The sequence below is a fragment of the Pyrgilauda ruficollis genome, unplaced genomic scaffold (assembly GCF_017590135.1).
Source record: "Pyrgilauda ruficollis isolate IOZ18807 unplaced genomic scaffold, ASM1759013v1 scaffold16, whole genome shotgun sequence".
Classification (NCBI taxonomy): Eukaryota; Metazoa; Chordata; class Aves; order Passeriformes; family Passeridae; genus Pyrgilauda; species Pyrgilauda ruficollis.
In genome coordinates, this window is record NW_024514764.1 from 5,881,435 (window position 1) to 5,899,388 (window position 17,954).

Consider the following 17,954-nt stretch of genomic DNA (forward strand, 5'->3'; position numbering starts at 1 on the left):
GGGGGTGGTGGGGGGGAGTGTGTAGCCCAGGAAAACTTTGATAAGAAAGGATCTGCTGGCTGCCAACAAATGCATTAGGCAGGTGCTTTAATTAGTGCAGCACTCAAACTCTCAACCCTTTCTCCCCTCGTTCTTTTTCCTCTCCCTGCCAAGAACTTGTTGCAGAGGTTTTGGTACAGGGGACACTCTACAGGCAAAGCAACTTCATGCTGCCTGTCCTCCAGCTGGGATGGGCACACAGTCACAGCAACAGAGGCCTTGGAAAGAATGAACAAGGAAATGAGGTAAGAATTTCAGCCAGATCCCAAACCTTCCCAGTTCTTCAAGGAACACACTCCTCTGCATAAAACAAGCCAGCTCATGTTTTTCTAAAGTCAATATCCTCACACTGGTGCATTGGGCCACGGACAGCTAAGGCTGTCACCGTCTTAACTAAAAACTTGCACAGTTACAAAAATCTAGGAGAGAGCTCCAGATGGGAAATATCCCTGTACCACTGACACACATGGGAAACCCAGCAGTAGGAAGCTGACATTCAAGTTATGCTTTTTTTAGTACCAGAGGTTAAGGCAAAACTGCTAACAAATTTCTGTTTATGGCATTACTCAAAATATTGTGTAATGGGGAGTTTGCTAAGTAACAAGAACTAAAAGCAATGTCAGCAGGCTCAGATTTGTTACTTCCTAGGCTTCATTCACTACTGTATCCAGCTGGCTTTGCAGGAACAGAGCCACCAGCATGAACTGATACTGAAATGCCAATACCAAACTGCAGCAGTGTGGGGTTACTTTTCTTCCTTTTTCCTTAAGTTCAAAACATCATATTTCCATCTTTCAGGAGTGTCTATCTTTCTAGAGCTGAAACCCCACATGAATACCCCCAATTTCTCTGGATTCCACGTATGGGAAGAAGGGGGACTGTTTTTAAACACACAACCCCTGACATTTTCCAGGAAACATTTCCAGAGCCTGGAAGGGGTGGGGCAATCTCTTAGCACACACCAATTTATAGCTGGATGCTGATCCCCACAATAACATTTGATAACACTCTCCCAGGAAGGAAAAGTTCCTCCTCAGTCTTTCCCCACACTTTATCTTTCTGGGAAGCACAACTGTTAGTGTTCAAGTTCTGCCTTACTCAGAACATTATTCTGGTACATGTGATCCAGAGCAAACTCTAGGAGGATAACCTTCTTTACCAATGGAGGCTTTTCCAGTTGAGACTGCACCAACCAGATACTCTTTCTTCCTCCTTTCTCTGCCTAACTACAGGCCTCAAGTCGGTCTCCAGGCTGCACACACCTATGACCTCATATCAAATTTTAAGATATTTTAGCACACAAGGAACACAGAAATTAAGTGGCTGTTACTATACTTTCATGAATATTTTGCCTCCCAGGGACGGTGGAAGTACAACATTCAGAGAACATTCTCCTTTCTCAATCCCACTCCCTGCAGGTGCAGTCCCACAAACAGGGATAAACCCCTCAGCAAAGCCTTTTAGAAAGGAGTCGAGCTTTACACAATTTCCACTACATCTAAGTGAAATTCCAGTCACCACAGAAAAAAATACTGCAAGGAGGCCAACAAAGATGAAATGGGCAGATACTCACGTTCTGAAACACTCGCGCATTGCTCCACGGCCGAAAGGCTGGGGAAAAGAAAAAAACAAAAACCCAGCATTGCCATTTCCACAAAGTTAATTTCTAACCAGTAAGAGACACAACCATGACTTCCCCTTTATACCATGCAGAAAGCAGTTTTCAAACAGGCTCTATAGAAATATTTCCTCAAGGAAAACTGAAAACCCACTGGTGGTGTAAGCAGGTATCTGGGGAAAAGGCATTTGGATAAACTCCCCCTACCAATATCCCACGGAGAGACATTGTATGTCTTTTAAACAAGCTATTTAAATTCTCTCCCCAGATGGGAGTCAGCTCTGTGTGACTGCCCAAAGAAGCTTCACAGATTTCATGCTTTCTGCATTTAGGCTTTTGTAGAGGATGTGCCAAAGACAGCATCATCTCCCCAGATGCCAGATACTCGACCAGCAGCACAGAGCAAGGCAACCCCAACACACAACCAAGTCCAGGACTTAACTGAGAAATGACAGTGCCTTCTACCCTCACATACAGAAAACTCAGTTGGTTTTCATTCTAACAACAGAAATTATTTGGGAGCACACAAAATAGTAGGACTACTGCCAGGCAGGGAAATGATGCCAGCAGGAAATGGGAGGGGTGACATGGAAGGGAAATCACTGGGAATGGAACAAATGCCTCATGTTGCTGACAGGGAAGGACTGACTCCATTTTCTACTCTATTCTGAAGAGAAGGATACAAATAAAAAGAGGTAGGTGAAAAGAATTACACTGAGACTTCAAATTTTCTATAAGGAAAACATCTTGCTATGACTATTCAGGAACAGAAAGGAAATTACACACTTGCTTTTAGTAAACATGAAGGACAGTGTGATCTTACTTGAGAAGCCATCTTGATAAGAACTTCATCTTCAACCCAGTCCCCAGTAACAGCATTGTACCTGCAAAATCAGGAGACACGTCTCAGAAGAATGCAAAGGGAACCCAAATCTTCCTGCTTCCAGCACCTATCCTTCCTTACCTGTAACTGACTGGAAAGTGCTGCTGCCACTCCCACACAAAAGCTTCCAGTCTTCCCACTACACTCTGGCCCTCCTCATTTTGGGCAGGCAAGGAGAAACACATTTAGCTCTTTGAAGAGACACTAAATCCTCCTGTCAGTGAGCAGACTCTAAGGCAGAACCTGAACTTCTGTAACACTACAGATCAGGCTTTATCTGCTTTGAAGTTAAACCTCCTCTGTGATGCCCGGGCAGCACACTGGGGGCAGAAAGGGCCTCACCAAGTTCTACACACTGGGCAGGTTGTCTCCCTCAACCCTGAGCTTACATAAGCCTGGTTGTGGCTGGATATTTGCCTTGGGGCTGTAAAGAATGTGAGCAGCACCAGCTGTGAGACACAGTGGGGCCAGGAACAGCCCAACACTGCACTGAGGGAGGAGCAAGTCCCTGCACAACCCTGTGATAATACAAAGAGTACGACTGTGGTTTCTCCCCACCCCTTGAACTCCCAACACAGTGAAAGCCAAATTGAGAACCACAGCAGCTGAGTCATCAACACATGATTGTTTCCAGCCTGGTTCCCCCAACCTGCAGAGAGTAATTCATGCATGCAGACACCCCGTATTCTCATTTATGTATTATGTATCACCCCAGTTTGCAGCCAAGAAAGAGGTAAAAACAGGAGTATCAGAGCCATCTCTTTTTAACAGGATATTGAACCGTCCTAAATTAAAATTATCACTTATTTGTATTTTAAAATATGCAAACTATTTCAGGACTGTGTGGCTGACCAGGGACAGATGTAGTCTATGGGGAAGAGCAGCACTGCATAAGTGGTATGGGGTTGGAAGGGAGGCCTCCCCAAACACTTTCGCTAAGTGGTGATGAACTGGCCTCTAACCCCTAACCCTTCCTCCCAGAAACCTGTGTCAGTAGAGTAAATATTTTGGCAAAGCTCATGTTAAAGCACTGAAACCAGTTGCAGGGCCAAACTCCCTTTTAGCACGTAGACCACACTGAGCTATTCTGGGCTTTATAAGGATTTAAATTCCAGCCACATGCAACAATACTGCATGGACTAGCAAAATTGAAACTGCTATTTTGGGAAAGTTGTAGAGGGTTATATTGCTTTCTTTCCCAAACTATTTCAACTAAGTATGCTTCCTCTTAGTTGGGATTAATTTCCTCATTAGATTACATTTATGGCATTAATAAATCAACCAGAAAATACTTTTCAGCCTTGTTTCCTATCTACACAGTGGAAGTCCTAGATACTGCTGAGGTGTAAGAGGAAGTGTGACAATGGTTTGCTGAAAGGTTTATTTTTGATGATGTGCAGTATTTACATATTCCTGGGAGACTGAGTTAAGACCCACTCACTTTGGGCGTCATGAAAGCTCTTCAGCTAGATATTCTGCACTACACAAACTCAGCCCTTGCACAAATCATCAGTCCTACTTAGTATCAGCATCCAAAGCAGGAAGACCCACAGACCTGTAACGAGTGGCATGCTCCGTCTCAATGTCCTCCAGATGAAATTCTGCCCAGGGATCAGGCATGTGCTTGGCTTTCTCAATAGCATGCTTCCAGGTTTCCTGAAAAAGTTACAGATTGGCACTTTATTTATAATCAGAAGCAGCTCACAAAAACAGCACTTTCTAGAGCACATCAGGATCTCAATCCTATGGATATGTGCAACTACACAAGTCCCCAAAGCACTACTCAGAGCAGGGACCAAGTAGTACCAAAAACAACTCTGACCTTTTTATAGTTTCAATTATAATGAAACCCAGCTCAGATATATAAAGCATAGATTTCAGTTCCATTTGCACCACTGTAAAGTTACTGAGAACAGAATCTGGCACAGTATATACCAGATACAATTTAAAAAAATCTGTGGTCATTTGCAGGTATCTCTAACATTTGCAGGTTGCTCTGCAAATGGCAATAAGGCACACCCAGATTATATTCATTCACTTTTTCTGTTTTGATTTTTAGCTTTTCATATGTAGCAGCATATGCTGGTTTTGCATGCATAAAAGTATAAAAAAGTTCATTAAAGATACAATCAATATGGATAAAGTAAGAAGTTCTGTGAACCCCAGGGTCCCAGACTGTGCTCAGCATGAGAAAGAAGAAATTAGAATGTTGTAAAAATTGATTATTATAACAATTCCAGACAAGTAGCTATTTCAACGTTCACCAAGTCAAGAGTAAAATATCAAAGCAGTTTTCTGGAGTAGAGTCTCCTCTCTCTACCAGCCAATTTGGATGCTTTACCCTTAACATTCTGTTCTCCCTCTCTTACATTGTATATTTCCAAGAAAACTGGAGATATGATCCTGTGATGTGCCAAATGCCTTCTGCAAAGTGAGCAGGAGAAAAAGCACTCTGCACCCTGCCAAAGAAGTATTGAGCTCTGAGATATTATTACTGCCTCTCTGACTGAACTCCAAGTGTGCAGAAACAGTAACTTTTAAAATGTTGTGATTATTTTGTTATCTTCAAGAATTAAAATTAGTCATTTTTAATAAAAAATACACTACAAATTTGCGTCAGCAATGGCATCAATGAAGTTTTTGAAGCAGCTAAGCTTTAAATGTTCATGTTTATTTTGAATTTCAGCTTTAATTATGCACACCTTGCAAACAATTTAAATGCTCCTCTTTCTGACAATAATAACACAAAATGAAAACAATACTACATTAAAGAAAATTACTTTAAAGGACATGTTGAGAAAGATCTCCTACATGTTTCACAAGAAAATGAAGTTGCCTCAGGTCATGCAATGACAGCTCATATGGACTTGAGAATTTCCACACTTAAATACCTATGAGAGAAATAGGGAGAGACAGCAACAAGAACTGCTTGGTTGATCTGCTGCACCAAATCATTCTTGGGTAGATTCCCTCTCCGAAAGGGATTTGTGTTCATGTTAGATGATAATTTAAAAAAGTTAATTACTAGTGCTTGATCTCTTGAAGTGCTTTGTACAACAGCTGTATCCTAATCTTCAAACAAACACTGGTTGGATTTCATGGAAATGGTGCTAACAGTGCAATTTTTCTCCTGCTGGAGGCGTATGGCTGCCACACAGTGAAATTTCAGGGTAGAGAACACAGGATGGGTATTATTCCATTTAGCAGGTACCTCTTTTAGTTTTGACTTGATGACTCTTATGGGCTGAAGCAATCAGTCCTCCCAAACAATAAAATAATGAACAAAAAAAATCCATAAAAGGAAAAAAGAAACAACAAAACCAAGCCAAAAAATCATAATGCATCTATTAGATATGGTGTTGACATTTTCTTTTGAACCTACCCGACCATGGTCAACCACAGAGCCATGCTTAGAACGATGCTGTGTGTCATTCTAAAGGATCCATGAGAGACATGAAAGTAGGAAAATACATGTGATAAGACAAATGATTGACAAAGAGTCTTGGTTCTCTTTGTTAGTAAAAAAAACCCAAAAAACTGACGGTTAAAATCCACTCTTCAATTTATATTCCAAATTTAAGTTCCTTCTTAGAACACCTGTGAAGAAAGCTATTGAGGCAAGTTGGTAATTTTTTTTTATTGCAAAGTATTTATTAAAAGGGTACTGCCTATTAACTTGTTAATTAAACTGTGCTGAGTCCTGTTTAAAGCAGAGTTAACTTCTCTATCTGTCTCTTCCTTTAATTATCAAGGGCCCACACTGCCTTGCTTTAGCTCTGAGGTCTGACAGGCAGACTCTGATAGGCCAGGCTGTGGGGTTTAGGATCCCATCAGCCCTGCCTGCCTGCTCCATTGTGCTGGACATCACCATTCCTGCAGCTTAAACTGGAGATGGAGACTGGCTTGCTCCACATCTCAGTACAAAGCAATTTATCTGTGAGAGGACCTACAATTCCAAACTAGATGTTGTAGAGGCCAAAATATGGGTACAAACATTCTGCAGAAGCAAAATGACAGCTTAGGAAGGAGGAAATAATTGCAATTTCTGAAATCCTTATCAGTTTTATCTCAGACCACATGACTCAGAAATTGCACTGCAGACCCAGAGGCAAGTGTTTAGTACATGATAAATGTACACACAAACGAAGACTAAGCTCCCTATCAGGTCTTGACTTGCTTAGTTTAACATACACCAACATCTGTCCCATTTCTATACTAAGCTTTTGCTCCTCACCTTCCTTAGGCCTATGTACCTTTTAATGTTTCTGTTAACTAGCTTTGCAAAAATGTTCCTGCAGACAAGCCAGCTTCACTTTCAATGTGTTACTCACGATATTATCTGACTGAAATAAACCCCAGTATTTTTTCACAATTAAAGCATGCATTAGGCATAACCAAGATTTTAGAGTATCTATTAAACAAATGTTAATATCTATAATAAGAAATGTGTTAATGAAACACATTAAATATAGGAAAACCTGAGACATGCCAGTTTAGCATGTAAACACAAATAACAAAACACAAACTGCATTTATTTAGGATATGTAAGTTAGAGCGGATGTCACTTGAGGCTCCATTGCCTGGCCTGATCTGTGTGAAGGGAGCTGAGTGGAAAAGGACACACTGCCAAGGAAGCACCAGCTACAGCCCCTCTGACCTCCCTGCAATGCTGTAGCTGCTGTTCATCCCAAAAAGGTCAGATACTGCTTGTGTACACTGTCAGGAGCTACTGCCAGTGTGATGCCTCATGCTCAAGCATGAAAGTCAACATGTCAAAAGCTCCCCAAGAAGGAACTATAACATAAAAACTTGTCCTTACAATTTTATAATTTACAATTTTATTTGTTCAACTAAAAATATCACAGACTACAAAAATTCATAATAAATTATTTTCTGACAGGCCCAAATTTTTCTTACACCAATTGTAGTATCTTTTGAATCTCCCAACAAACATACTGCATTGTAAATGATTTGATCCTAATGGCAGTGAATTTTCTCCTGGACCGAGTGGAGGAAGATCCCCCTGCTGAACTGAAAGGGACAGTAAGCAATTCCATGGCAGTGTCAGACTATTGGCTTAATGGAATTAACTGCAGGTCTGGAAAAAACAGATGAGTATCTTAATTGAAAAGTGTTAGTTACAAGAGATGAAGCAGTCAGAAAACGTCTCATGCCAACTAAGTAAAACCAAAACCTTAATGAAGACTGGAGCCAATACTCACCTTAAAGCTAAAGCTTCTGGGAGAAGAGCTTGAACTGTACTGCTCAGTTTTTGCTAAGCTGCTGTAATAATTGTCTACTTTGGTACTGGCAGACTTGTTAGAAACTGGATCATCAGTTATTGGACAGATAAAATAATTGTCTTCATCATCACTATCAGCATCAAGATAATTCCCAGAGTCCACTGGAGTCGTTCTGGCATTGTCAATCCCTTCCATACGAAAAATAAGGTCCTCGTCTGCCATGTTTGCAGGAGGTTGGCTTAACTCCTGCCAGGACTGGAACACCCACTACTCCAATGCACATGCAAACAGGGGGAAGAAGCTGGGTGAGAGAGGAGAAAAGGAAAAGGTTGTTATTAAAAGAACAAATAATGCACGACACTGATGTCAGCACACTGGCAGAAAAGAAATATATTTGCATCTGGCTCTTTATTGTTCCTTATAAGAAATGCTGAGTTCCATAACACTCGTCTTAGAAACTTGACAGAGTTTTACCTCAACCACCACAGTCAAATTTTCAAATCTTTTCAGGACAAGTCTTCTCAAGGATATTCTGTACAAATTATCAGTCAAATGAATTAGAGAGTATTATAAGAACAACACTGAAAAATTTTCCACCATCTACAAGACTTAAGTTGGCTTTTAGCTCACATACAGCCAATGGCCCACAGGCTGCTGACAGTGTAGCACACTGCAGAAAAATGAGGTGGAGGAATGAGTAAAGCCCTTGGAAGAGGTGGAAGTTTACACAGATACTCTGGAAATACTGGCACATACAAAATAGAAGATTAGTGAGAATATTCAAAATTTGGCCCCGATGCTGGCTGAGCAACTGGATTTAATTTAAAACAGACACTTCTAAGTGTCACATTGTCTAGTTCTTCACCCACCCAGGAAAATCAGGGATTTTCACAGAGCAAGTCTAATAAAACAACCACACACCAAGTTTTCAGTTTTGCTTTACAGTTATACCTCAGCCCTTTGCATTTTCAGTTTTCTTTCTGCATGAAACAGGAAGATGAATACACTCCTACAGAAGTATTCATAGCTGCTGACCTCACTCCCCAGTTACTGAGAAAGTGGTCACCACAGAAACAGTGCCTTAACATGAGGCAGCTTCCACCAGCAGCCTTATCTTGTTGGTTACTGCTCTTCTGACGGGGGCAGCATTCCCACACTTCAGCCAGCAACACAGGAAACTCCAGCACTGGAGGGCTCACCTGCTCTCCCAGCAAAGACCATGCGGGAGCTGTCGATTCTGGGAAGGGGCAGTAGCACACACCTGGCAGGGGAAGGTGTCACTGCACACACACATCTGGCGGGAGAAGGTGTCACTGCACACACACCCATCTGGCAGGGAAGGTGTCTCTGCGCACACACACATCTGGCGGGAGAAGGTGTCACTGCACACACACCCATCTGGCAGGGAAGGTGTCTCTGCGCACACACACATCTGGCGGGAGAAGGTGTCACTGCACACACACCCATCTGGCAGGGAAGGTGTCTCTGCGCACACACACATCTGGCGGGAGAAGGTGTCACTGCACACACACCCATCTGGCAGGGAAGGTGTCTCTGCGCACACACACATCTGGCGGGAGAAGGTGTCACTGCACACACACCCATCTGGCAGGGAAGGTGTCTCTGCGCACACACACATCTGGCGGGAGAAGGTGTCACTGCACACACACCCATCTGGCAGGGAAGGTGTCTCTGCGCACACACACATCTGGCGGGAGAAGGTGTCACTGCACACACACCCATCTGGCAGGGAAGGTGTCTCTGCGCACACACACATCTGGCGGGAGAAGGTGTCACTGCACACACACCCATCTGGCAGGGAAGGTGTCTCTGCGCACACACACATCTGGCGGGAGAAGGTGTCACTGCACACACACCCATCTGGCAGGGAAGGTGTCTCTGCGCACACACACATCTGGCGGGAGAAGGTGTCACTGCACACACACCCATCTGGCAGGGAAGGTGTCTCTGCGCACACACACATCTGGCGGGAGAAGGTGTCACTGCACACACACCCATCTGGCAGGGAAGGTGTCTCTGCGCACACACACATCTGGCGGGAGAAGGTGTCACTGCACACACACCCATCTGGCAGGGAAGGTGTCTCTGCGCACACACACATCTGGCGGGAGAAGGTGTCACTGCACACACACCCATCTGGCAGGGAAGGTGTCTCTGCGCACACACACATCTGGCGGGAGAAGGTGTCACTGCACACACACACTCCTGGCAAGGGAAGGTGTCCTCAGCTGCCACTGCCGTTTTTACTGTGATCATCTTACCAGAGGGCACTGAGTGCTGGAGAGCCCCTGCTGCCTGTCACACACACAGCCAGCAGCTGTCAAACGATGCTTCAAGGACGTGACTAACCCAGGACATAGCATAGCATGGGACAGCCCCATTACACCCAAGTGCTGTCCTGCACTCCCTTCTGCTCCTGCTGGCACACACATCAGCAGATCCATGGGGCTCAGGACAGCTGGAGAAGCAGCAGCAATGCAGGTTTATGCAGCAGGGACTGCAAACATTCTGATTTCTGTGACTTGTGTAAATGAAATATTACCACACAATCAGTTTCTATTTAAAGCTAATGGTGTTTATGAAAGTCTCTTGGTTTTTCTTGGAACCATATTTCTTGTAAAGTACTTGTGATATTTACTTTGGGAGTGTATGTACCAAGAATCATTCTCACGTAAAATGCTCTTTAAAACAGAATTCAATAACCACATTTTGAACTACACAAACACTGCTCTAAACTTCACAGTTTGCTTGACAAAAAGCCTTATAAAAAGCCTGAGCTTCATCCCAAGAGTTATATTCTGTACTTTTGCATAATAGCACAGAAGTTGTACTATATAGGAATTTCTGTTACTACTGCTGCTGTGTTTTGATCATTTAATCTTTAATATCCATTACAGAAGCATTCCTAAGGCTAAGCAACAAGGAGAGTGAGACTGCACTAAACCAAGCCTGCCAGCCTGCATTATCACACACAACCTATAATTTTAACTACCCACTCCAGCCCACTTTGAAAATTTATTCAATTTTTTATCAGCCTTGTACTACGTGATTCAAAATGCAGATAATTTAAAATACAGTTCTTAATCTGCTCTAGTTTGTATTTATTTTTGTTTTTCTAATGCCTGTTTCAAGTATTTTTCCTTCTCTTGCCTTTATATCCAAGAGCTACACAGCCAGGAGGGGCAGGTGAGTGGCAAGGACAACATGCAAACATGTGAACACAGATAAACAGCAGGGAAAATTCACATCACAGGACTGTTAAAGCATGACTTGTTTCTTGTAGGTGTCTGTTGCTACAAAGTTTAGGGAGACTCTTGGCCAAGGTTCTACAGTGGCCTCAGCATCTAAACCTGCCTTAATTCATCCCAAAGAGCTGAGTGATAGAAATACTACAGTCAGCAAAAGAGGGGACAACTGGAGCATCTCCATTTCCTCCTAATTCACCGTTTCAGCTCAGACACAGCCCCGTGCAACTCCTTAACACAGGACAGGAACTGCCCAGTAACAGAACTCCCAGATTGTCTTGTGGAGAAGCATTAAAGCAAGCATGACTCAGCTCTCCCTGGTATAATACTAAATCCCTTTTGGTTTAATACCACATCAGTTAAAGCCATTTAACAGGATACCTGTAAGAGTAACAAACAGGTTTTTTCTTAAAAGAGAGAAGTCACCTTTCAGATTAACATTCTTTTAATGTCCAGATTCAAAATTTAACCTAAGCAACCATACAGACTATGCACCTTCAAAAGTATTATCACCTTTATGAGATAAAGACCCAAAGCTACATAAACTTGTCCAGAACAACCCCACTAGCTATGTTAATGTCCTGCAGCATATAGAACTACTGCGCTTTCCAAACACCCAACTGACCCCTAAAAGTAAATGTCTATTCTCATCTGCACCACACACTGCAAGAAAACAGGTTTAGTGAGTCCAGGTAAGAGCTGTGATTAAAAAAACAAGATAAAAAACCCCAGAGATATCTCAACTCACTGTCCATCGTTGAAAACCTTGTCTTACCAAAGACAGGTTTCTAATGAGAAGCTTTTAACACAGGTCCCTTCCAGTGTCTCACTACTGCAAACACCATGGCACAAATCCCATTCAGTTTGCCTGCAAGCACAGCTGGGATAATAATTTTATCAGTCTGAGTGTTAGAGGGCAACAATGCAAAATTCATGAAGCAAAGGGGTGAGTTCCACTCCACCAGCTCAGAATACGAAGCATTTGAGACAAAACCCCGTGCAAGGAAACACAGCACAGCTTCAAACACCCCAATGGCTTTTATAGCTGCAGGCAGTAGGGCACAAGAACGCCCTTCCGAGTCAAGTCCACCCTGCTGCCAAACGTGCAAATAAACACTACGTTAAGAGTATCCAAAACACGGGGGTTGAAAAGGACAGGGAAGGAACATCCAAGATAACTTTAAAATATCCTTCCATTGCCATAATTGTCATTCCTACTGGCTTTAAATACTCTGCACAATTACCTATCGCTGACTTTTTGCAGACATTTGCTCAGTACCCCACGTTGTTAATTAACTCCGTGCTTTATGCGCATTGAGGTATTTGAAGAATTCTCCGAACACGAACGGTCCTGGAGCAGTCCCAAGCTGTCAGGGCGGACTCACCGCAGTCAGCCCCGCACACAGCAGCTGTTCCACGGTCACAGACAGCACTCGGCACTTTTAAACAGCCTAAACACCCAATTATTCGCACTGCCGGGGAAACATAAATGGACGGAACGCCAACCTTCAGGTGTGAGCGCAGCACTGCTGCCCAATGCACAATCGGGTTATTTTTGGGCCCGCGCAGAAGCTTGCCCGCCGGCCTTTCGCAGGCTCTGACCACCCCACCGATCGTCTTTTTCCGCAATTAAAAACGCCCTTCCCGCGCTTCCCGCCGCGGGCGGCGCTGAGGCAGCTTCCCACCGCCGCCGGGCCAGGTCCCGCACCGCGATGGCACCTACCGGCTTAGGAGAGCCCAGATCCGCCGCGCAACCCGCTACGGAGCGACCCTACAAGCCCAACACCCCGCTCGAGCTGCTGCCCTGCTAAGGCAAGGCAGGCGGTGGGAGGAGAAGCCGCCCCGCTGAGGGGAGGGGAGAGGCGGGAGCCGGGCAGCGGGGCCGCCCCTCACGGCCCGCGGCCCTGGCAAGGCGCCGCCTCCCGCTCCCTCAGCGGCCCCGCGGGCGCCTGGCGGGCCGCTTCACCGCAGCACGGCGCCGGGACCCTGCCAGATACTTTATTCCAGTAAGAAAACCGACAAAAATCTGAGTGAGCAGAAGCCCCAGCTAACACCGTGAGGTATTAGCGATGGGGAATGCCGGGACCAATGCGGACAGGAAGGAGAGGTGGTGTGCAGGTCTCACAGGATAGGTCTCACGGGTGTCCGCTGCTCACAGGAGAGCCACCCAAATTTGCTTTCATTTCTCTTCCTGTTCTGCTTACGGGAGAGCCACCCAAATTTGCTTTCATTTCTGTTCCTGTTGGGCACGGAGCTGAAAGGAGGGGGTGTCCTGGGGAGGTGATCCCATGGGAAGCACCCAGTGCACGGCAGCCCCCCGCCCTGAGGGAAGGCACAGGGAGCGACCACGGGCCCTGCCTGTGCCTCTGGTTGGTCTTCAGAGTTAAATTAAATTGCGCTATTGCACATTTCCCCATAAGAAATGGCAGTATTATGCACCAGATTTCACGTTCTAAAGACCATGTTTCCTCAAAGCACCCACATTTGAATTTGTCCCAAAACACTGGCTTTCTGAGTTGAAAATGCCCATGTTTAAGCTTTTCCTCAAGCTAGAATTTGTGGAAAATTTAAACAAAACTCCTTATCCTTTCATGAGTTACATGGAAATTAATGTAAATAGGTTCTGGCTTAATTGTATTACTTGGCAGCCTGCAAAGAGTCTGCCTTTTTTACTGCTGTTCAATCCTTTACTCATGTAAATAATCCTCATTAGTGCTTTTTACCATGAGTAGGGGTTACAGAACCGAGACTGGAAGATGTGAGTATGTCCTTTGTGACAGATGGATGGTCTCTTGCAGCACCACAGATAGAAAAATGCACAATCCCTGTACTCACCAAAGAGAGCAGAAAAACACTGCTGCTGAGATAATCTTCAGGAGGAAGATTACCAATATTTAATTAAAAACACACAGAGCAGATGCTCTGACTCTCTGCCAGGAAATCCCGCCATTACTTACATAAATTAAGCTGTGTCTCAGCATGGGGACTGGAGGGAGCAGCACATATGTGCTGGAACACAACTTCCAATTTGATGGTACCTGTAATTTTGTCACCAATTTCCAGCACCATGGGCCGCAAGCCCTGGTTTGAGAATGTCAAGCAGACACTTGACTGAGCCCCTGTTTAATGCTGCTTCCTAAGGGCAAGTTTTTTCTCAAACTTGTGCAGAGTTTAAACTGAAACACATTTGCAACATCAGTGATTGTGCAGAAAAACTCTTGAGGTCCTATTCATCTCCCAGCTGTAAATCACTGTGGCAAATATTAGCAGTTATCAAAAACTGAGCACTTTTGCCCCATGAGCACCAGAACCTGCATTTCTTCATTTTTCACTCTGCTGTCAGCCTGGCTGAGCACCCTGAGGAGAGCAGCACCCTGCAGGGCTGATGTTGGGATGTTTCATGGCAGGGCTTGGGAAGAACACAGACTCATCAAATGAATTCTGTAAGCCTAGAAGAAGCCAGATGTCTGGTTCCCACTGTGTGAAGCTGTGTTGATAATGGTTAAAAAATCACCACCTGCCATGGTAGGCTACTGATAAAGGTGGAATACTGTAACTGGTGTGACACTTGAGCACAACTGAACACATCATGAGAATAGCTCATTTTAATCTCAAAATGCTCATGGAATCATTAAGGTTGCAAAAGACCTCCAAGGTCAGGACCAACCTTTTACTGAATCCCACCACACCCACTAGACCCTATCACAAAGTGCCACGTCTACCTGTTTTTTGAACACTTCCAGAGATGGGGACTCCACCACTTCCCTAGGCAGCCTGTTCCACTCTTTCAGTGGAGAAAATTTTCCTAATATCCAAGCTGAACCCTCCCCCCCAATGCAGCTGGGGCCGTTTCCTTTTGTCTTGTTACTTGGGAGGAGCAACTGGTCCCCATGTTGCCACAACCTCCTTTCAGGGAGTGGCAGAGAACCTCCTTTTCTTGAGCCTGAACACCCCCAGCTCCCTCAGCTGTTCCTCATAGGATTTACCCTCTAGACCCTTCACCAGCTCTGTTCCCTTCTCTGGACACAAAATACTTTGCCTTATTTTGGACTAAAAGGAACCCCATGGCTGCCTTCTGCCATAAATCCTCATGGAGAATGTTCTGCTCTATCAGGAACACAGGTTATGCCTTGTCAAGCTACACATTTCTCATGCTTTTAAATAAGCCAGCTCTGCTACCCTGGTGCAAGGCTGTACTTATTCCCAAGTTTAAGCCTGGGGCTTCTATTCTCTGTAACATTTTTTTAAAAGAACAATCAGTGATGATGAAAAACTAAAGACATGTTGAAATCAGGCATTGGCCCAGACATGCTGTATCTTCTAGCTTTAGTTTTCTATTTATACATTATGTGTTTTATCCTTTACATGTAAAGAGTTTGATTCACTTTTTTGTTGTTTGAAAATATTAAAAATTAAATTAGAAATGGCAACTAGGGAATCAGTGACCTGCAAGTCTAGTATGTTATTCTTCCATTGAGTATGTTCAGCACTGCATGAAATTTTTTTCAAGAGCACTACAGCTTGTAAAGTTTCAGTATGCTCATTTTAAATAAGGTTTCCTTTAGAAACCATTGTTCTAGGGAACTGTGTTTTTTTGACAGGAAAAATGAAAGGACACCCCATATGATATTAACTTGCAGAGCAATTTTATTCTGTATTTGTTTAAATCTGCAGATTTTAAAATTGCCTTTAAATCAATCAATTTCCTGACAATTTTTGCCTTCACAGTCTTATGACAATCTGGTCTTACAAGGTGAATCAAGTTGGTCATAAACCTCACTCCAGTCATATGGGAGGTGCATGTAACACACACCTAAAACTTCCTGGAGCACCAATGCATGACTTTCTACAGGAAGAAGGGCAATGGTGGACATAATTTCTCCATATTGTTTTAATTGCATTGCATTTAGTCTTGATATTTTTAGCTCTGTCCACAAAGTAATTACACAAATTTCTCCTGCAGGCCTCCCCAAACATGAGAAGTCATCTTTCTACTCACCAGTGACTGAATCTGGCTCTGGTTGCCAAAGCCAGCTCTCTCATTGAGGTCAACAGGGAAACCACCTGCCCACACCGTCCGGAGCCCAGCAGCAGGTAAGGAGGCACCGACGTGGCAGGACAACAATCTGTGTGTGGGCAGCCCGACCACCAGCTGCCAGCGAGATAAGGGCGGCAGGGGCCTCCCGTGCTGGGTGGGAATGGTTCAGCTGAGGACACACTGCCATGCCAAGCGAGCAGCTGCCTGCGAAGGTCACTGGCCTCGCAGCGAGCTGGCAGCTCTTGGGCAGCACGCGTGCTCTGGTGGGCCGGAGGCGACTGCAGCGGGCAGGGAAGGCAGTGGGTGCCTGATACGGGGAAGGACGGACCCTCTGCCTGGCCGGGAGTGTGTGCACACCTGCAATCGCGGCTGCCGAGGCAACACCAAGGGCTGCCCTCTACCCTGCGGGACCACGGCAGGGGCAAAGCCCTCCCGAGGACCAGCTGGAGCTGATCCACCACAGCCGCGGCTGCTGTGGGACACAGACCGCACGGCAGCGCCTTGCCGAAGTGCCGGCCTGGGCCTGTCGCGGACAAACTGCCCCGAGGCGCAGCCCTATGGCCGAAGGCCCTGGGGAGGAAGGGGCCGAAGCTCAAGGTGCGGCCGAGCCCGGGAGAGGGAGCCGTAGCCCCGCTGCGAGCCCCGGCCAGCGGCCGCTCGTCCGGCTGAGCGCGGGGCCACGTGCGCAGGCGGCGCCAGGCACGGGGCGGCGGCGCCACCTGCCGGGCGGGGGCGGGGACTACGCTGGGCCGGGCCTGGTGGCGCCGCCGCAGCCGCGGGCACGGAGAGCGCGGGGCCGGGGCCGGCGGCAGCGGCGGCGTTCACGGGGCGCGGCGGGCGCTGCAGGCGTTGTGGTGCCGCGGACATGGGTGGGCGGTGTCCATAGAGGAGGGGAAAGAATGACGGCGCTGCCCCCGTCAAAGAGGCCTGGCGGGCGTTTGAGCAGCCAGGCGGTAGCGTGGCCGAGTGGTCTAAGGCGCTGGATTTAGGCTCCAGTCATTTCGATGGCGTGGGTTCGAATCCCACCGCTGCCAAGTTATTTTGTCCTCGCTGCGGCGGCTCCTTTTCGCCCCCCGCACAGCAGAAATGCGGGAGCTGCCGCCGGGGCCGGTACGGTACGAGCGGCTCTGCTCGGGCCGGGCACAGCGCGCCGTGAGTGCTGGGGGCTGTCGGTCACAGTCGTTAAAATTAAAATCAATATTATAGAAAGTTGTGATATGAACTAGAGAAAAGCGATTATCCACTGTGTGGGTCTCTTGCTGTAAGAATAAAACGAGAAACACTAATTTTCAGGGGTTCTGCCTTCCTGCGCTGCTTTTGTATCACAGCACCCCGACGCACGGGCCTGGCACCTGGGCTTTGTGGCCTGCCCTGGATTCCCCTGGAGGGGAGGTGCCAGTGTTCGCATCCTCTCCAGAATTCTCAAACCCATCCATGACTACTCCCCTCCAGACCATGATTTCTCAAGCTCTCATCCCTAGTCCTTTCCCAAGCTCTCCACTGTTCACATCTTGTAGTTCTCTCTCCATGTTATATGTTGGAAAGATGCACATGGGAAAGAGATTTTTGTGGTGGATGGGAAGGAGCTGGACTGTGCTTTGGGTCTATTTTAGCTGAACAGTAACGTGAAAAACATGTTCACTTTAGCTGCTGCAGGGATTTGCTCAGTACAACTGCCGTACTTCAGAAATTTGGTGCCAAAACAGACTTGGGCCTTAGGTTCAGCTGAGGAGGAGCAATTGAACTGTGTTAGTTGTGGCCCTTAAGTACAGGAGGTGAAGGAAGCTGTACAAAGATCTGTGCAACCCATAGCAGCAGATTCCTCTACTGTGTCATAAATACACTTAACCAATGTAACTTACTTAGT

The 17,954-nt window shown here is 45.7% G+C and overlaps 1 protein-coding gene and 1 non-coding gene across 3 annotated transcripts in view; one reads left to right on the forward strand and one right to left on the reverse strand.

Annotated features, from left to right (window-relative positions):
* EEF2K (eukaryotic elongation factor 2 kinase) overlaps positions 1–12,888 on the reverse strand; it is a 26,804-nt gene extending 13,916 nt beyond the window's left edge. Inside the window, exons 1-6 of one of the 2 annotated variants that reach the window (XM_041462631.1) lie at positions 12,773–12,888; positions 7,763–8,084; positions 5,923–5,973; positions 4,096–4,196; positions 2,481–2,541; positions 1,613–1,650 (exon numbers count right to left, since the gene is read on the reverse strand). In XM_041462631.1, the coding sequence (XP_041318565.1) occupies positions 1,613–1,650; positions 2,481–2,541; positions 4,096–4,196; positions 5,923–5,973; positions 7,763–8,005 (494 nt within the window). In that variant the 5' untranslated portion in view covers positions 8,006–8,084; positions 12,773–12,888. The remainder of the gene's footprint in view (positions 1–1,612; positions 1,651–2,480; positions 2,542–4,095; positions 4,197–5,922; positions 5,974–7,762; positions 8,085–12,772) is intronic. The other variant, XM_041462632.1, reaches the window with a different exon arrangement.
* Positions 12,889–17,039: 4,151 nt separating this feature from the next.
* TRNAL-UAG lies at positions 17,040–17,121 on the forward strand. The gene has a single exon. It is a non-coding gene; the product is annotated as a tRNA-Leu (tRNA).
* Positions 17,122–17,954: the final 833 nt, after the last annotated feature.